Source organism: Talpa occidentalis, unplaced genomic scaffold (genome assembly GCF_014898055.3).
Source record: "Talpa occidentalis isolate TD23 unplaced genomic scaffold, MPIMG_talOcc4v2.1 talOcc4.4, whole genome shotgun sequence".
Taxonomy (NCBI): domain Eukaryota; kingdom Metazoa; phylum Chordata; class Mammalia; order Eulipotyphla; family Talpidae; genus Talpa; species Talpa occidentalis.
Window position 1 is genome coordinate 80,094,429 of NW_023604295.1, and position 21,387 is coordinate 80,115,815.

Here is a 21,387-nt window from a genome sequence, read left to right on the forward strand (position 1 = left end):
GTAGACATAGACAGCCTTGGGAATACAGAGATTGTGTGGGGTATAGATTTTTCCCCACTGCTTTTCCCCACTGCTGAAACTCCATCACTGAACTCTGTATTACTCTTCATTGAACAGTTGAACAGGCTATGTTCTCATGGAGAAGTGTGCATACTTCATCTGGATTGGAGCCACTGGGGAGTCCATAGGATTCAGTGAGGACAAGACAGCTATCCTTCAGGGTGTGCTGGCACCATTCTGACTTATGCTTTTCTAGTTTTTCCTTTCTGATGGTTGCTATCTCTCCTTCCTGATAAAACACAGGTATCACACCCCCAATCTCTTCCAGGTATGGCTATTCCCTTCAGACATAATTTAGCAAATAATTCCTCCCAGTGAGTGGCCTATCTTTTTGTTCTCTCGACAGACTCTATTTCAGAGCCGGGAAATTTAAATTTAATGAAGCCCAGCATATCAATTACTTTCTTAATTGACTGTACCTTTGGGTTTTATCTAAAACATCACTGTCGAATGCCAGATCACTTAGATTTTCATCTATATTATTTTCTTTGAGTTTTATAGTTTTGCATTTTACTTTTGAGTTTGTGATTTGAGTTAATTTTTGGGAAATGGGTTAAGTTTATGGTTACTTACAGTTTCTTCTTACACACTGAGCATTTTTCCATATTCAGTCTACTATAAAGTCCATCAAATGCCTGCTTCATTTCTGCTACATCATTTTTTGTCTTTCTGTTTTCCTCTTAGAATTATCATCTCTGGGCCTCCCTGGTGGCGCAGCGGTTGAGCGCTGGGTTGCGAAGCTGCCCGCGGCCTCTGTGGCGCCGGTTCAATCCTCGGCTTCTCCCAGGCCACCAGAGGAGGGTCCCATATGGCGCGCAGACCTCTCCTGCCGCCCGCTGCTCCCCTCAGCAGTGTACTTCGGTCCTTCTGCCTGCTCTGCTCCCCGCTCTGGCTCTGGTGAATTCTCTCACCCTCCCGCGCTTCTGACTGTACCCAGTGCATGTATAAACCAACCAACCAAACAAATAAATAAATAAAACATGCCTCTATTAAAAAAAAAAAAGAATTATCATCTCTGAACTTACATTTCCCATTTGTTCTTACATGATGTCTACCTTATCATTAGAGCCCTAGAATATTAACCTTAATTATTTTAAATTCCTCATATGATAATTACAACATCCCTGCTGTGTCTGAATCTTAACTATTTCTTTCAAACTATTTTTTTTTTTTTTTGCTTCTGAGTGTATCTTGTTATTTTTTCTTGATAGTTGGACATGATGTGCTTGATAAGTGGAACTGCTATATATAGCAGTTCTTTAGTTACGTGGGGGATGTTATTGGAAGTAAAGCATTCTATAGACCTACAGTTAGGTTTTGATCTCATAGTGAGCCAGCGTCTCTGGATTGTGAACTTCACAAGTGCTTCTCAGTTGTTCCCCATCCTTAAGTGGAACAGGAAGGCTAGAGCTAGCTAAAGTCGGGTATTTCTTTTCCTCCATCACAGCTAGACTCAGATAAAATCCCAGCAGGTTAGAGTCTTGTTAAATAGTTTCTTCTGAGGGCAAACCTTGTTAAGAAGACAAAATGATCTGACATATTTCAAAATAATTCCTTTTATCCTCCTGTTGCCAGAGCATGAAGGGATTTCCCACCAACATTTACAGTGAGAGCCCGGTTGATAGCCTCAAGATAAAACTCATAAAATTATGGGAACCCTTTATGACTGTTTCCCCCTAGAAATTTTTGCTCTCAGATTCATCTGCTTTGAGTCTCCACCAATTCATCAACTAAGTTCTGATTTTCTTATCTTGACACTGTTTCACTTACTGTTTCTAGTTCCTGAATTTCCGCTCTGGTAAGTTTTGACTTTCTGTGTCTGATTGGTCTCTCAAATCAGTAATTTGCAATTTCCCCTGTGATCTCTTTTCTCTTATTATTCCAAGAAGAGTTGTTCATTTTTCAGTTTGTTGAACTTTTTACTTGTTGTTTGGATGGAGCAATAGTTTCTCATTTCTTTGCACATAAAGACAGTAACTGGAAGTCCAATGAAGCGTCAATTAATTTTTGAAGTAGACATTTTTTGAGCTTTTTTTATTGTATAGAATGAAGGGGGTGCTGAGATTTTAGAGACAGAGAGAGTCCCCAAACTATATGTTGAACAAGTGATTTAATTTTTCAAAGCAATTGTTTTCTTATCTATAAAAAGGAAATTATAATACCTCACTTGTAGATTTTGCTACAATGAGCAAGGGATAACATATACAAAGGCACATAGAACTAAATAGCAGTAAAAGCTAAATAAATATTAGCCTTAATGGTTTCCTGAGATTGTTCCTTAATTCATCTGGGTACTTAGAGATTTTTGGAGTGTTTCAAACCCATGTACAAACAATTGCAATCTGGGATTCCTTCCCTCATTCACAAAGCTTAAGCCTGCCTGGCTTCCTTGCTAGTTCTTGAACATGCCAAGTATGCACTCTGTCTCTTGCCTGGAACTGTCTTTATTCAGTTTTTTCCATATCTTCCTCCTTCACCTCAGTCATATATTTCTTAATGTTATATCTCCTCAGAGCTCCTAGGTTTGTACCCACTCCCAGTCATCTCTGCTTCTTTCCCAATGATATTTTCCCCAAAATGCTTATTACCACTAAATGTATAGATTTTTTTCTATTCATTTTTTTGCATCTGGTTGCATCTCTCCCTTATTCCTCCATTTTACGTAAGTCAGGAAGCTTTGATGTTCTGTCCCCAATACCTAGACACTGTGCCTTATATATTATAAAAGTTCAATAATTTCAAGGACTATTTTGAAAGAACAAATTACAGATTAACCTAAGAAGAGGTGATATCTGATAAATGATATTTACAATGGAGAAATTCTTCCTTAAAATATTTGACTCCTTTGTAACAGTAAACTGAGATATTATCATTCTCTTCACCTTACTATTTACTGAAATGCAACATCTAAAGATTTGACACAAAGTGGAAATAAAGTAGTAAGCCTGTTTTGTTTTGTGGGAACTTTACCATTTATAAAATTATAAATAACAATTATAAATGTCATAACCCTTTGGAAGCCAGTGACATTGCTGCTGTGATTTTGGATTCCTGTTCTTGCTTAGACCTATGACTTGGGTTGCATATAAGAAACTAAAATGTCTACTGTTGTTAGAATAGCAAGAAGACAATTAGGAGATATGAATGCAGCCTCACATCTCCTAGAATTGTCTGATTATTTGTGACAGCTTCAGATGAGAGAGACAAAAAGACCTATATATTCCTAAACAGTTATTAACTCAGGTACATAAGGTGGAACAGCTCTCGTCACAAGAACAATTTTCTCATAAGGCCATTTGTACTGGAGTGCAGTTATTAGGACAGCGCAATTTCTACTTTGGAAACTGCCACTGTTCTCATGGGCTAGAGGTTCATTTCATAAGTGTTATCTAGGAATGAACTGAAAACTTAAACAGACTTTGTATCAAAATATGGGATATAAATGTGATTTCATTACTTATACCTGGGCTTTATTACCCATAAAAACAGATTGCTAAAAGCAAAGTCCCCACATTCCTAGAGTGTAACCCCTTCATTGCCAAGTGATGTTACTTGCATCCTCTCTCACTTGACTTTAAAGTCTTTTCACCTATCTTGTTATTCTTGAATTCTGATATGTCATAGTGAGAGTAGATTCCGGTTACTACTAGTTATGTTTGTGACAGTCTTTGTTTTTTTTTTTTTCTATTTTTCTCTAACACATTGTTTCCTTGAGCATTGTACTTAAGGCAGTCTGCCATAAAATAAAATCTGACTTGCTATATGCTGTTGTCATAATTGATTCATATTTCATGAAAAAATGTTAAATATTCAGAGAAAGGTGCTGAAAACTGATAGATGGTGTGCTGGGCAGAGGAAGGAAACAGAAAAGCAGCAAAACATGAGAGTTACTAATTTTTGTAAGACTGTCTATGCTAGCTAAAAGTACCTTTTGGGAGCAGATACTTTGTCATGGTAGCTTTTAATATAGAATTATTTTTTTCATTGTTTCTATCAAGGAATGCTCATCATTTCATACTTTTACATTTAGTATATAATATAATAAATGCTCAATAAATGCTTTTCTAAAAAATAATTTTTTGTAAGGAAACATGGTTTACAAGTTGTATATGTTCAGAAGAATAAGACCTCACCTGTTCAGATATGTTACCACACTACACCAATCACCAAGGCATAATTCTCCACCAAAATGTGTTTTTAATAGAAATAATAGTATCTTTCACAACATTTTTACACTGATTCAAATACCATTATCAAAATTTTCATTCATGCATGAAAAATTGTATGTTTTCACAGCTTTGTTCTTAATGAGTACATTCTAAATTATTAAGGTATTATGTGAGAAATTCACAAGTATGATGTAATTTCAAATTTCAATGTGTATCTAAAAATCTGGTTTCTAAAGCTGTGATTGTCTACATTTACTCTCATGGTTGGAAGAAATTAAGATAATTAGTATTTCTTTTGTATCGATTTGGATACTAAAAGTGATATGAGGGAGCCAGGCCAGACAGCTCATTGGTTAGAACATGTTGGTGCTTTTCAAAGTGATATGAGTTCAAATAAGAGGTCAGACTAGCAAAACTTAAGGAGAATAATAAAATAGCTAATGTTCATATCTTCTTTATTGCATGTTATGTGCATTTTGTTAAGTGTTTTCCAAATATTAGTAATTTTTAAACCTCTTACTATGATTATTTCTAGTTTACAGGTGAGGAAACTGAAACTTGAAGAGGTTAAATAATATTTCAAGACCAGACATTATCATTTAAATTCAGACTTCCTGATTCTGCACCAAATGCTCTTATCTACCATGAACATTTCACAGTCAAAGGCAAATAGAATTTGTCAGTTACATGGAAAGATAATTAAGTTATTAGATCACATTATTTCAAAGATCCAGGTCATTTGTTCTAGAAATTATGCTACCATTTAACAACAGCAATTAAGTATTTGTTATTTTTTTATTTTACTGTGAGAAAATGCATAGCATCTTTTCACAAATCTTTTCCCTTTGCAAAGCAGCAGCAGCAGCATCAGCAGCTCCCTGCTCACCTGTGTCTGTGTAGGTGTCTCTTTTTCTTTCTACTTTTCTTAATAGACCTTTTTAAAGGTATATTTACCTTTTAAAATGTAAAAGAAATGTGTAGCATACAGTTTTTCATCATTAAGAAATTATCTAATTCAAAGTTCTAATATAAAGGGATAAAAAAGTCTATGATCAATTCTATGCTGAGACATCTTGCTCAATTGTGCACTTTCCCCCTCTTTATTATCTCTGCAAGGCGTTCTTTTTTCTCTTTTTTTTAAAGATTTATTTATTCATGCATACAAGAACTGGGGTACAGGCCAGATGTGTGGGAGGGTGAGAGAATTCACCAGAGACAGAGCGGGGAACAGAACAAACAGGCAGACTGACTGAAATACACTGCTGAAGGGAACAGCGGGCGAGACAGGAAAGGTCTGCTGTGCCATGTGGGTATCTCCGCTGCCGGCAGGGATAGAACCCGTGCTGCAGAGGCAGCAGACATTTCACAGCGCTGCACTCAACTGCCTGCACCACCAGGGACGCCCTGCAGTTGCTTTCTTAGGTGAACATATCTTACCTGGCCAATCACAGCAGCCTCCACATTTTCTTCCCATAACCAGTTTGTTCTCCACACTGCTGCCAGAGGTGTCATCACAAACCGAAAAATAAACACTAATGAGATTGTTCTTAATTTTACTTTGCGTGAAAAACCCTCCTGACAACCCAATAAGAGTTATGGGCTCTTTCCCAGTAAAAAGAACTTTATGCATATTACTCATTATACTCCAGCATTGCTGGTTAGAGATTTAAAATACCTGTCATCAGCTTGCTTCCTCAGCTGTTATTTTACCATTTGTACCATCAAAATATTCTGCATTCTGGCTCCATTAAATGTCCTATTGTTTCTCATGCTAGGCATATTTTCCAAGCTTTCTCTTAAGCACACTCTTAATTATCTGGGATACTAAGCTTGAATAAAGGAAAGCTTTATAATGTGTCAAAGACAACTCAGGTTTCAAACCTTATTACATTAATCTGGGGACAATACACAGTTGATTAGAATCTCAGTTTTATATCACTGGTAAAATTAGTGTGGTAACATCATTTCATAGAGCTTTTTTTTCCCCAGGTTTTTTTTTTTTTTTTTTAATACAAGAACCAGGGTGTAGGCCAGATGCACGGGAGGGTGAGAGGAGTCACCCGAGACAGAGTAGGGAACAGAACAGGCAGATTGAACAAAATACACTGCTGAGGGGAGCAGTGGGGGAGACAGGAGAGGTCTGCTGCGCTGCACCATATGAGTCAGCTCCCTGGCTGGGGTTCGAACTCCTGCTGCAGTGGCTGCGGATAGCTCACAGTGTTGAGACTTAACCCCTTGTACCACCAGGGGATCCCTGCTTCATAATTTTTAATTTGGACTTATATTTTTGTCTTCAGCAAATCCTTATTTATAGAGCAGGAGAAAAGAAAAAAATACACTGCTGAGGGGAGCAGTGGGCGAGACAGGCGAGGTTTGCTGTGCCATGTGGGATTCTCCCTGGCTGGCCAGGATTGAACCCGCGCTGCAGAGACTGCGGACAGCTTCCCAATGAGGCACTCAACAGCCTGCGCCACCAGGGGAGGCCCCATTTCATAGAGTTTTTATAAAGATCAAATGAGATAGCAAATTTAAAGATCATGGTCATCCCAGATTGACTCTCTTCACTTTTTATTCCATATCTCCAACCCCAGTAAGGTGGATTTTGGGTTCTCGTCTTTGTGCCTCTCAGCACCCAGTGAAGATAGAGCTAAATATGTAACACTGTTTGGCCTTTATCTGTGTCTTGTTTATGTCTCCATTGAAATTTATAGTTCTAAACCCAGGCCCATATTTTAATAACCTGTGTGAGTTCTTAAAAAAAAATGTCCCTGCCTGGTCTAATTAAGTAAAAGCCTCAAGACTGGTGTATAGTGTATTTTTTAAAGTTTCCCAGATAATTTTAATGTATAAGACTATACCATAGACTCCCTGAGGGAAGAGATATAATAGTGAGGGCATTCTGCCACTACAGATTTAGGCACAGGGGGATGTCAGTGGGTAGAGATGAATGAATGAATGAATGAATGCCTATACTCATGAGCCTTCCAGGCTTCCAGACTTTCAGGCTTCTGAACATACATTTGATAAACTTTAACCCATTTGACTATGAAAATGTGACATTAAAGTTTAACATATTCCTGATAAATTTACATTTATAAAATGTTAATAAATACCTAAGCAGATAGAGATCTGCTTTTAGTTTTTTCAAAATCTAGATGGCTTTAGGTAACTTCTTATTTGCATTTATGTATGTTTAATGTTTTCTTTCATTCTTTCAGGTCCCAAAGTCTTATTAGTGGGGTGGCTTTAGCTGATAAATATCTTCAAGGGTGCTTTAGAATTTAAGTTAACAGTCAATTTGCTCCTATGAAATTTCTCACTGTTGGACTACCATATATAATCCTATCCTTCCATCGTTTGCTTTACTGTCTTCATCCCCATGTGTATATGCTGATTTATATTTAACATTCCTGTCATCACACATCAATAATTGTATTTAGCTATAAAAATATAGCTAAATGGAAGCAAAATGCGCAAAATGGAAGAAAGGGACTAATGGCATTAAATGTGATGGCTCTAGCAAATTATTGAAATTAATTTTTTTATGAAGGCTGCAAGTATATTCCTCTCTGAATGCTAAATGAAAGCTGAAATATAATAAAATATTTATTTTCATATAGTAAATAGTGTTGGAGCATGGTGATTAATAATATCAACTTTCTCCTCTAAATGCCAGACTTATGAATTTATTTTCCGTAGGATTCGTTTTCAGAATATCCTCTAGACAAGAAGGTGAATGGTGGGCAAGGAAAGAAGATTTCTCTCTTTTGTGATAAAGAGAATCATGACTTCATTACTTCGGCTTTGGCCTCGAAACTGAAATGATATTAGCTTAACAAAAAGAAAGAAAACATATTGCAAAAATGTCTCTAGCTGCTGAGGAATCTCAGTAGTGGAAACATAAGCTAGATATTTTTATTAAAATAAAAGTGGTTGATTCTGAGACTATGTAATTTCTCTGCAATGTCATTTTCTCTTAGGTAATCAGCTCTGACGCAGGGTCAACCGTTACCTTCTGGATGATAGACACTGGGCAGAAAATTAAACAGTTTACTGGTTGCCACAGCAACGCAGAAATCAGCACAATGGCCCTTGATGCAAACGAAACAAGGCTTTTGACTGGCAGCACAGATGGGACTGTAAAGGTGCGAACATGGCAATGCTTTTCTATCCAGATATGAGAGGCTATGTTGGGAAAGGAGGCACAGTTGTGACTATATTTGCTTTTGCCTTTTTGGCCTTGAGAGATGAGAAAAGGTAAGAAGAGCGGAATGACCCACCTGACGAAAAACAAAGTTGTTAGGAAAATAAAAATAAATCTCTGCAGGGAATGAATAAATGATTTTTCTAAATGAATTATTCAGGATTAGAATACCTTGGCTTATTTATTTCAGAAAGCCTTTTTCAGTGCTGGTTAGAGGAACACTTAGGGAGTGAGTCCTGAATAATTCTCACGTGCTTCAGCTAATGCATCTAGTCTTTTATCTTTTCTCAGTTTATACGATTAGGAGTCAGTGCAGCTAGAAAATTTTTAAAAATGGCATAGAAGCACAGTTTTTGGAAAATGAATAAATTGTAAAATCAACTTGTTTTCTAATTTGTACTCTTACATAACTTTAAATGAAATCATGAAGGATAGTAGGAAAAACAATCAATCTTATTCATTACCCTTCCTAAACTAACACTATTCTATGCTTCTAGTTTTATTATTTTGTAGCTATTACTAATTTATTTTGGGAGGAAGGTGATATTTTAATTTTCAAAAAAACCAAATTTTTATGCAAACCAAGTCATTTGTTATCTGAAATCATATCTACCATTTTCTCCTCTCCTTTTTACTCCAAGAGTAAGGAAGTCTTTGACTGGTGATGTCTAGTGATACTTTGAGGCAACAGAAGGCAATTTTCTACGTAAGATTTGACTGATTCTCAGACTTCGGTCATAATTAGTCTCCAGAGTTTATGGATTAGGTGTACCTTCCACCGTAGATATATTCATCCAGGTAGGCTGCGGGATGGTAGTGGAAAGTTATCTGGATAAGTAGAAAGAACATCATGGAAATTGAGGGCAAGTATTCAGGAAAATTCCAGACTGGCAATGGTCAGAGTAATGGAAGTGCTGTGACAGGTTGCAGGGAGAATCTGGAAATCCAGAGAAGCTGACTGGCAAGGGTCATTCATTGTATGAGGTCTAGACTGGGAGCTCGTGTTTAAGTAAAAAAGTCAAGTTCATGGGAGACCAGGAAAGATGTACAAAGTAGTGGGGCAATCCCAATCCTAATATGAGAATGAAATAAAATAGGAGTAACTGGAATTGAAGTATTACACAGTATCTTAGGCAAAAGGAATGTATGAGTATTCCTGTTACCAATATTGGGGTATGAGACTGAATTAAATAATGAACCTTAGAAAGTAACTGGCTATAGAGTGCAGGGTGGGGCACAATTGTTAGTTCTAGCAAGGAAATATTTAAGATATGGAAACAATTAGACCTTTACAAAATATATCTGTGGGCATCATTGTGGTGGGCTTGGCAAGGACCATGTAGAGAATATCAAAGTGATATAGTTAAAGAGAATCTATATTTTTCAACATCTCAGCTCAAACCTTGATGTGTTAGAAGTTAATGTGAATTTACTAGTATAATCACAGTTTTTGAAGGCACATTTATCTTTGTCACACTAGAATTCTGAAATTTGGCAACCTCTATATAAGATGCATAAATTAATGTTGAGCTGCTCAGTCCATATTCGATTATGAAACAAGCACGAATGACATTTTCCAATCTCATTTATAATTTAGAATCCAAAACTGCTACCTATGTAATCAAAGATTTAAAAGTATTGCCCTATTTATCATGATTTTGAAGTGACTGTTTTAAAATCACTTAATGTTTTAAGTATTTAATGCATGAATACCATGAAATTTGAAATGTAAAAGAGATGTACAGCAAAAAGAAAGTCTCTTTCTTATTTTTGCTCTCAGTTCCTCCCTTGGGGTTGTAACTGTTACTGGTTTCTTTTGCATCCTTCTAGTCAAAGTGTACCCCTTGTTTTTCAGTCAGTTCACTATGCATGCTTTTCTGCATTTTGCATTTTTTCTGCTTCAGACACTGATTCTTATGAATGCATACAAGAATCATAATGTTAGCTAACTTTTACTGTATATATACTACAAGCCACTTTCTAAGCACTTTACACACATCTACCTTCCCCCACCCCCACCCACATACATGCTCATCTATTATTATTATCTCAATTTTACAAGTGAGGAATATGAAGTCCAAAGAGATAATGCAACTTGCTTAAGGTTTCATAGCTGGTACATTTTTGGCATAGTTTATGCCATGAGATGACTCATTCTTCTTAATGGCTACATGATCTGCTGCTGTATAAATATTCCATATTCTGATATTCAGCACATTGTTATTGAGCAATTAAATTGATTAAAATCCTTAGCTTTTGTTTCAAGGTTGTTTTTCAAAATATGTCATTTCACATTTATGAGTGATAATTTTCTAAAAGTTGAACTTTTGAGTCAAAAGGTTGATAGATTTTAATTCAAAAAGAAATAGAAAGTGCCAACTTTCCCTTTGTACATGAAGGACCAATAATGTTTCATGGTAGAACTTAGTGTGAACTGCTGGTGGCCTAATGATGCTCTCTCTTTAAGTACACCCATCAGGCACAGGTCTTCACTGAGAAAATAGAGCTGCATGAGCTTCCATAGGATAGAGTCTGTCATCCACTATCAGCAGGAGATTTTATTGGCTAAAGATGTAAAATCCAGGGGGCCTCCCTGGTGGCACAGGGGTTAAGGACAGCACTATCAAGCTATCACCAGCCACTGCATCATGAGTTCAATGGCCGGTCGATCAGGGAACTGACCCACATGACACAGCAGACTTCTCCTGTCTCACCCACTTCTGCCCTCAGGAGTGTATTTCAGTAGATCCGTCTGTTTGCTCCCCATTCTCTTTGGTGAATCCTCTAACCACACACCCACACCTTTGGCTTACACCCCAGTACTTGTGTGCATAAATAAATAAATCTTATAAAAAAAAGATGTAATATCTAGTACAGGACATCTTAAAAATACATCTGAAACTTTGCAGTAAAATTAATCACAAGAATTTTCGGTTTGCTCCTGCATATAAAATTTGCTTGCACTATATTGTAATTTATTAAGTGTATAAAAAAGAGCATATAACTTAATTAAATAATACTTTATTGTTAAAGATGCTAACCATTATCTGAACTCTCAGTGAGTCATAATCTTTTTGCTGGTGGAGTGTCTTACCTTGAATCTGATGGCTATTTACTGAAAAGGGTTGTAGTTGCCGCTTTGAATGGCAGTAACAATTTCTTAAAATTAGACAACTGAGAAGTCTGTCACATTGATGGACTCTTCATTTCATGGAATATTTTTCTATGGCTTGTTTGATAGATTATACTCACAGTATAACTTCTTTCAAAACAGGCATCAGTCCCTTCAAACCATGCCACTTATGCATTAGAATGATTACTTCCAGTTCCATCTATGCTTCCACAAATCGCATGAGTTTATCTTTTCAATGGCTGAGTCGTATTCCATAGTATGTATGTACCATATCTTCTTGATCCACTCACCTAATCCAGGCCACTTTGGTTGCTTTCATATCTTGGCTATTGTAAATAGTCCTTCAATAAACACAGGAGAGCAGGATTCCTTTTGAATGAGTATTTTTGTGCTCTTTGGATAGATGCATAGGCAAAGTCAGCCAGAAGGAGGACGATAAGTACTGAATGGTTTCATTATATGTGGGAATCTAGAGATGTCAAACAAAGGATTAACGATAAAGTATAAGACTGACCCTTCTGCTCTAAGACACACAGAAGGGAAGGAGAAGGAAGGAGAGGAAAGAGCAGGGGCAGGGAAATGGGGGAGGAGAGCACAGTAGATTTTGGTAGAGGACTGTGAGCAATTTGGAGAAGGGAAAATTATGGTGACTGTATCTGATGGGAGAAATATTACATTTTGAAAAATTAGACAAGGGTGTTCAAAACATAAATAAATAAAATAGTCCATGCTTGCAAAAGAAAAAAAAATGTTTATGCAGTATTCTTAATCCTTTGCTGCTCATTTCAACAATGTTTACACTGCCTTCACCAGAAATATATTCCATCTCAATAAACCACTCTTTGCTCATCTGGATGTTACAAGTCCTCTTCCATTAAAGTTTATCATGAGATTGCAGCAATTCAATCACATTTTCAGACTCCCCTTCTAATTATGGTTCTCTTCCTATTTCTATGACATCTGCAGTTATTTCCTCCACTGAAGTCTTGAATTTCTCTAAGTCTTCCCTGAGGATTGGAATAAACTTCTTCCAAACTCCTGTTATTGTTGAAATTTTGACCTTCTGTAATCACAAATATTCTTTTCTTTTATTTATTTGTATTCATCTATTTTTTTATTTTCTTAACAATATTTGCTTTCTTTTCTCCGGTGTAGTCCCCATAGAATTTCCACCAACAATTCACCCATGCACCGTCACGATAGACCCTTGTGCTCTTCCGGCCCTTGTTTTGATACTTTTCCCTCCTCCTCCCCTGCACAATGTCTCTGATTTAGAGTTGTCTGTTTCATTTTGTTTTGTTTTCTTGTTTTTGTTGTTTTTTTTTTTAGCTCCATCCATGTTGCTGCAAATGGCATTAGTTTATCTTTTTTGATTGCTGAAGAGGATTTCATTGTGTGTATATATCACATTTTGATCCAGTCATCTATTTTTGGGCATTTGGGTTGATTCCAAGTCTTACCTATTATAAATAATGCTGAAATAAACATAGGGGTGCATATATACTTTTGAATTAATGTTTTTGTGTCCTTTGGGTAGATCCCTAGGAGTGGAATTCTGGGGTCATATGGTAGCTCTATTTTTAGTAGACTGAGGAACCCCCAGACAGTTTTCCATAGTGGTTGAACCGGTTTGCATTCCTACCAGCAGTGTAGGGGACTTCCTTTTTCACCATATCCTCACCAACATTTGTAGTTGCTAGTTTTTTTGATACATGCCATTTTACTGGTGTAAGATGATATCTCATTGTGGTTTTAATTTACATTTCCCTGATTATGAGGGATGTTGGATATTTTTTCATATGCTTGTTGGCCATTTGCATTTCCTCTTTGGAGAAGTGTCTTTTTGGTTCTTCTGCCCATTTTTTTGACTGGAATGTTTAATTTTGTTGTTGTTGTCATTGTTGAGTCATGTGAGTTCTTTGTAGATCTTTATGATCAGTCCCTTATCAGTTGTATGGAGTGCAAAAATTTTCTCCCAATCAGTGAAGTGTCTCTTTGTTTTGGTTAATGTCTCTTTTGCTGTACAGAAGCTCTTTAATTTGATGTAGACCCACCCGCTTATCTTTTCCTTCACTTTCTATGCTTCAGGTGATGTATCTTCAAAGATGTTACTGAGATGTATGTCATGTAGTGTTTTGCCTATATTTTCTTCTGTATATTTTGGGGTTTCAGGTCTTATGCCTAATTCTTTGATTCATTTTTTGAGTTGGTTTTTTTGCATGGTGTGAGGTAGTAGTCTAGCTCCATTCTTTTGCATGTAGAGTCCAATTTTCCCAGCTCCATTTATTGAACAAACTCTCTTTATTCCATTGCATATTTTTTGCTCATTTGTCAAAGATTAGTTGTCCATAAATCTGTGGGTTTATTTTTGGGTTTTCTAATTAATTCCATTGGTCTGTGTGTCTGTTTTTGTTCCAGTATCATGCAATTATAATTATTATAGCTTTGTAGTATAGTTTGAAGTCTGGGATTGTGATACCTCCATTCCCCTTCTTTTTAGTCTGTTGAGCTTTATCTATTCGAGGTGTTTTGTGTCTCCATACGATTTTATCAATATTTGTTCTATTTATTTGAAGAATGTCATTGAATTATTTATTGGAATAGCATTGAATCTGTACATTTCTTTTGGTAGGATGGCCATTTTGATAATGTGAATTCTTCCAAACTATGAGCAGGGTATAGCTTTCCATTTTGTTGTGTCTTCTATTTCCTTTAACAATGTTTTATAGTGTTCTTTATATAGGTCCTTCACCTCTTTTATTAGGTTTATTCCCAAGTATTTGGTTTTGGTTTTGGTTTAAATTATAAAGGGATGATTTTCTTGATTTCTTCTTCTTCAGATTGATTGTTTGCATATAGGAAGGCTACTGATTTTTTTGTGTGTTGATTTTATATCCTGCTACTTTACTAAACTGGTTGATTATTTTGATTCGTTTTTCTGTGGAGAATTTTTGGTTCTCTCTGTATATTATATTGTCTGCAAATAGTGTTAGATTTACTTCTTTCTCTAGTTGAATTCCTTGTATGTCTTTTCCTTGTCTTATTGCTCTGGCTAGGCCTTCCAGTATCATATTGAAAAGCAGATGTGAGAGTGAACATCCTTGTCTTGTTACAGATCTTAAGGGAAAGGCTTTCAGTTTTTCACCATTGAGAATGACTTTGGCTATGGGCTTGTCATATATGGCCTTTATTATGTTAAAGTATGTTCCCTCTGTCCCACAAATTTTGAGGGCCTTTTTCATAAATGGATGTTCAACTTTGGCAAATGCTTTCTCAGCATCTATTGATATGATCATATCGTTTTTATTTTTATTTTTGTTGATGTGTTGGATTACATTAACTGATTTTTGTGTGTTGAACCATCCTTGTGTCCCTGAAATAAATCCTCCTTGGTCATGGTGAATTATCTTTTTGATGCATTGTTGGATTCTGTTGGCTAGGATTTTATTGAGGATTTTTGCATCAATGTTAATTAGAGAGACTGGCCTGTAGTTTTTGTGTGTGCGTGTGTGTGTTGTCCTTGTTCTGTTTTGGTATTAGTGTAATGTAGGCTTCATAAAACATATTTGGTAGAATCCCTTCCTTTTCAATTTTTTGAAAGAGTTTGTCTAGGATAGGCACTAGTTCTGAATGTCTGGAAGAATTCTTTTGTAAATCTCTCTGGGCTTTAGTTTTGGGGGAGGGTTTTGATTACTGTTTCAATTTTGCTGCTTGTAATTGGTCTGCTTAGGTGTTCTATTTCTCCTTTATCTAGCTTTGCGTGGTTGTACAGTTATAGGAATTTGTCCATCTCTTCGAGATTGTTGGACTTCTTTACATATAACTGTTCATAGTAATCTCTGATTATTCTTGTGATTTCTGCTGTGTTGGTTGTTATTTCTCCTCTTTCATTTATAATCCTATGTATTCGTGTTTTCTCCCTTTTTTTCTTTGTGAGCCTGGCTAGAAGTTTGTCTATTTTCTTTATTTTTTCGAATAACCAACTTTTGGTTTCATTGATTGTTTGGATTGTTTTCTTCTGTTTCACTTATTTCTGCTTTGATTTTTATTATTTCCTTTCTTCTACTGGCTTTTTTTGTTGTTGCTGTTATTTTTCCACTTCTTTAAGGTGAGGGATTAGGTTATTTCTTTTAGTTCCTTCTCCTTTCTTTTTCTTTTTCCTTTTTTTAGATTTTATTTATTTATTTATACAAGCACTGGGTACAGTCAGAAGCGTGGGAGGGTGAGAGAATTCACCTGAGCCAGAGCAGGGAACAGAACAGGATGAAATACACTGCTCAGGGGAGCAGTGGGTGCAGCAAGAGAGGTCTGCGCGCCATGTGGGACCCTCGCCAGTGGCTGCAGATGCTCCCGGCAGCCTCACAGCCCAGCGCTCAACTGCTGCGCCATCAGGGAGCTCCCGTTCTTGTTTCTTGATGTGAACCTGTATTGCTATATATTTTCCTTTTATAACTGCTCTAGCAGTGCCCCATGTGTTCTATACAGTTGTGCCTCATTGTCTTTCATTTCAAGGTATTTTTTAATTTCTTCTTTGATCTCCTCATTGATCCAATGGTCTTCCAGTAGCGTGGATTTCAGTCTCCATGAGGTAGGAGTATTTCTTGCTTTCTTTTCATGGTTTATTTCTAGTTTGATGCCTTTGTGTTCAGAGAAGATAGTTCATATGATTTTGATCTCAATGTGTCTGTTGATGTTTGTCTTGTGTTCCAACATGTGATTAATCTTGGAGGATGATCTGTATGCACTTGAGAAAAATGTGTACTCTGATTTTTTGAGGTGCAGTATTCTATAGATGTCTGTTAAGCCCACGAAGTCTATGTCCTTGTTTCAATCTCTATTGTCCTTGTTCATTTTTTTTTTTAATAGAGGCATGTTTTATTTATTTATTTGTTGGTTTGTTTGTTTGTTTTGTTTATACATGCACTGGGTACAGTCAGAAGTGTGGGAGGGTGAGAGAATTCACCAGAGCCAGAGCGGGGAGCAGAACAGGCAGAAGGACCGAAGTACACTGCTGAGGGGAGCAGCGGGCGGCAGGAGAGGTCTGCACGCCATGTGGGACCCTCCTCCGGTGGCCGGGGAGCAGCCGGGGATCGAACCTGCGCCACAGAGGCCAGGAAGTTTCGCAACCCAGCGCTCAACCGCTGCGCCACCGGGGAGGCCCCTTGTTCATTTTTTTTTGTCTTGTCCATCTATCCATTGGGGAGAGAGGTGTGTTGAAGTCTCCTACTACATATGTATCTTCTCTAATGTCTGTTTTCAGAGATGATTATTTTTGGATATATTTTGGTGTTCCTTCATTTGATGAGTATATGTTGAGTGCTATGTCTTCTTGATGTGTTGTCCCCGTCATCATAAAGTAGTGACCATCTATGTCTCTCTTTTTACCTTTTTTAGTTGCAAGTCTCTTTTATCTGATTTAAGTATAAATGTTCCTGCCTTCTTTTTCAGTCCATTTGCTTGTAGGATTATTTTCCATCCTTTTACTTTCAGCCTATCTTTAGCTTTTGTAGTTAAGGGTGCTTCCTGGAGGCAGCAGAAGTTTGGGTTTTGTTTTTTAATACAGACTTCTATTCTGTGTCTTTTTATTGATGGGTTTAGTCCATTTACATTTACAGTTAATATTGATATGTTGGTGTCTGTATTTGCCATTTTGTTTGTCTTTGTGATTTTATTCCTTGTCTTATTCTGTTCTTCTTATTCATTCCTCTGTTGGTTTTGGCTTTAGGACTTCTTGTAGTATTTTTTGGAGGATGGGTTTAGCTGTAATAAATTTCTGTAGATTCTGTTTATCTGAGAAGTTCCTTATTTTTCCTTCATAGAGGAAGGAGAGCTTTTCAGGGTATAGTGTTCTTGGTTGGCATTTGTTACCTTAGAGTCTGCTGAATATCTCACTCCATTCTCTTCTTTCCCATAGTGTTTCTTCAGAGAAGTCTGATGTCGGCCTGATTGTTTTTCCTTTATAGGTTATCTGTTTCTTCACCCTTGTCAACTTCATTATTTTTTCCTTGTCTTGGACTCTTGAAAGATTTACTATTATGTGTCTTGCTGTAGTTTTCCTTTCAATGTGATAATTCAATGTTCTTCTAGCTTCTATTTTCATCTCCATCATCATGTTTGGGAAGTTCTCTTTGATTATCTCCTTGAATAGTTTTTCAGTTTCTTGGTCATTCTCCTCTCCTCATGGTGTCAGATAGCTCTCAAAGTGTTTCTTCATTCTTTTCCCTTTGTTTTTCTATTACCTTTTCTTTTTTGGTTCTTTTGTATTTTGTATCTTCAAGAGTACTGATTGTTCTTCCATTTCATCAATTCTGTTTTCACTACTTTTCCCTCAGTTCTTTAGCTCCTCCATTAATCTTTTAATCTTCTGTGTTTCTTTCATTTCCTTCTTTAGGGACTCAATTTCATTCTTCATTTCATTAATTATTTTTCTCATATCGTTATTTTCCTTTTCATCTTCTTTATGTTTTTAAATCATGATGATTTTTAATTGTCTATCTGCCAGACAGAGGAGTTCTTCCATATCATTGTTGAGTTATAATGGCTGATATTCTTTTTGTTGTGTGTCCTTCTCCTGAGGTATTTTTTGATTATTTGTATTTTTCCTTCTCCCTTTTGTTTGTTTCCTAATTTGGTCTATGCATTGGGACACTGTGTCACTGGTACTGGTGGGCTCCTTCTGGGGTATCAGAAACTGGTGGCCAGATTGAAGCCAACACTGTTATGCCAAAACTGCACTAGGGCAGTGGCACTGTGGATATGTTGATGAGCACTGTCCCTGAAGATCCCCTCCCTCTGTATTAGTTCCCGTGGTGTTTTTGAGGTCCCTATCTTGCACCTCCCTGTCTTGCAATAATGGCTCTGGGGCTGCACTTCCCCAGTGCCTGCAGTTCAGTTTGGCAATGGATATCCCTCTCATCTCCAAATTGTGGATGGGCATAGGGCCTGGTTTGTGGGCACATTTCAGTTCACCTCTGTCTGCACAACCTGCCATCTCTCAATTCCACAGAGGTTTCCTGGGATCCCCAGCACACAACTCCCTGTCTCGCAACAATGGTGTTGAGGGTGCGCTTTCCGGGCACCCGCAGCCACCTCAGTAGAGGATCCCTCTCTAGGCTCCAAATCATGGAAGGGCAGGACCTGGCTTGTGCACACTTTTCAGCTCACCTCCATCTGTGGAACTTACCCTCTCTCAGTTCCACAAAGGTTTCCTGGGTTTCCTGAGCTGCAACTCTCTCTCTGTCTTGCAAAACTGGTGCCAATTGTCTAATCACAAAAATTCTTTTTTTTTTTTTTAAAGATTTATTTATTTATATAAGAACCAGGGTACAGGTCAGATATGTGGGAGGGTGAGAGGATTCACCAGAGACAGAGTGAGGAACAGAACAGGCAGACTGACTGAAATACACTGCTGGGGGAACAGCGGGCATGACAGGAGAGGTCTGCCGTGCCATGTGGGTTGTTCCTTGGCTGGCAGGGATCGAACTGGCACTGCAGAGGCTGTGGACAGCTTCACAGAACTGTGCTTAACTGCCTGTGCCACCAGGAAGGCCACTAATCACAAAAATTCTTAATGGCATCTAGAATGGTAAATCTTTTCTGGAAGATTTTGAATTGACTTTGACCAGTTCCATCAGAAGAATCACTACTTATAGCAGTTATAGTCCTACAAAATTTCTTAATAGGACATGCTATTTCTTAATCTCTGGTTTGCAGATTAGATATTATCTTAGCATGCATAAAAACGGCAATAATCTTCTGTACATCTCCATCAGAACTCTTAGGTAACCAGGTACATAGTCAATAAGCAGTAATCTTTTGTTTTTGAGTAATAGGTATCCATTGGCTTAACATATTTAGTAAACCATGTTGTAAATAGATATGCTGTCATCCAGGCTTTCTTATTCCATTTATAGAATACACACAGAGTAGCTACAGCATAATTCTTTATGGTCTTGGGATTTTCAGAATGGTAAGTGAACATTGGCTTTAACTTCAAGTCACCACTACCTTAGCCCCTAAGAAGAGTCAGCCTGTCCTTTGAACTATTGAAACCAAATATTTACTTCCTTCCAACTATGAAAGTTCTAGATAACATCTTCTTTCAATTTAAAACTGTTTTGTCTACATTAAAATAATCTATTGTTTAATGTAGCACTTTCTATTTTTTTTGAAGATTTATTTATTTATACAAGAGCAGGGGTACAGGCCAGATGCGCGGGAGGGTGAGAGAATTCACCAGAGACAGAGCAGGGAACAGAACAGGCAGACTGACAAAACACACTGCTGAGGGAAGCAGTGGGTGAGACAGGAGAGGTCTACTGCACCATGTGGTTTTCTTTCAGGCAGCAGGGATAGAGCTGGCACCTCAGAGGCTGTGGAGAGCTTCACAGTGTGGAGCTTAATGGCCTGCACCACCAGGGAGGACCTAATGTAGCCTTTCATCAATTATCTTATCTGTACTTCCTGGATAACTTGTAGTATCTACATCAGCACTGCTTTGGCTTTCACTTTTACGTATTGGAGACAACTTCTTTCCTTAAATCTCATGAACCACTATCTGTTAGCTTCAAACTTTTATTCTGTAGCTTTCCTACCACTGTTAGGCCTCACAGCGTTAAAGAGAGTTAGTGCCTTGTATTATGCTCAGTGAAATAAGCCAGAAGGAAAAAGAAAAATATCAGATAGTTTCATTTATAGGAAGAATGTAGGGGAACCAAATAAGGGACCAGGAAAAAATATAATAAATTAAAAGACAAAATTAACAAGCAACTATTAGTCAGAGACACTCAGCAGGGGAGGGGGAGGGAAAGGGATTAAAATGGAGGAGGGAATGTGTTCTTACACAAGGGACTATGGTGATGATGCATGGGTGAATTGGTGATGGGAATTTTGTGGGGACTATACCTGAAAGGAGAAATCATGCATTGAACAAAATGGAAGAACAGTGTAAAATATATATAAAATAAAAAAAAAAGAGAGTTAGTATCTTGCCCTGGATTAGGCTTTGGTTTAAGAGAAAGCTGTGTCTAGTCGATCTTCTCCAGACCATTCAAACACTGTCCACATCAGCAATCAGGATCTTTTGCTTTCTCATAAATCATGTGTTCACTGCAGGTTCACATTTAATTTCCTTCAATGTCTTTCATTTTTTTTTTTTACATTTGCAACTTGGCTAGCTGACTCAAGAGACCTAGCTTGCTACTTATCTTGCTTCTCAACATGCTTTCCCTGCTAAGATTAATTATTTCTAGATTTTTATTTCAAATGGGAGATATATTACTCTTTCTTTCACTAGAAAACTTACAGATCATTGCTATTAAATGACCTAATTTCAATATTATTTTCTTTTGGAGAATAGGAAATGGAGAGAGAGGGAGGAACCAGACAACATTTGTTCATTAAGTTCTTTGTCTTATATGGACACATGTCATTACAAAACTATTACAATAGTAACATCAATGAGAATGATCACACATCACCTTAGCAGACACAATAATAATGAAAAAAATTTGAACTATTGTGATAATTAGCAAAATGTGACACTGAGAAACAAAGTAAGCACCTGTATTTGGAAAATTGGAGCCAATATACTTGCTGGACTCAAATCTTTAATTTGTAAGAAAAATGCAATATAGGCAAAGTTCAATGAATTAAAATGCAACTTAGTGAATCATGCATTTATGTGATGACTATGTTTCATATAGTTATTCCTCCAGACATCCAAGAGAAGTAAGCATCCTCCATTATAAAAATGACAATTAAAATTTAGAGATACCCCTAAAGAAAGAACCAGGATCTTGATAGATTTCAAAATATGGTTC

General features: G+C 37.1%; 1 protein-coding gene across 1 annotated transcript in view; it reads left to right on the plus strand.

Annotated features, from left to right (window-relative positions):
• WDR49 (WD repeat domain 49) overlaps positions 1-21,387 on the plus strand; it is a 180,291-nt gene that overhangs the window by 90,655 nt on the left and 68,249 nt on the right. The window contains exon 9 of the mRNA XM_054701116.1: positions 8,210-8,374. Within this exon, the coding sequence (XP_054557091.1) occupies positions 8,210-8,374 (165 nt within the window). The remainder of the gene's footprint in view (positions 1-8,209; positions 8,375-21,387) is intronic.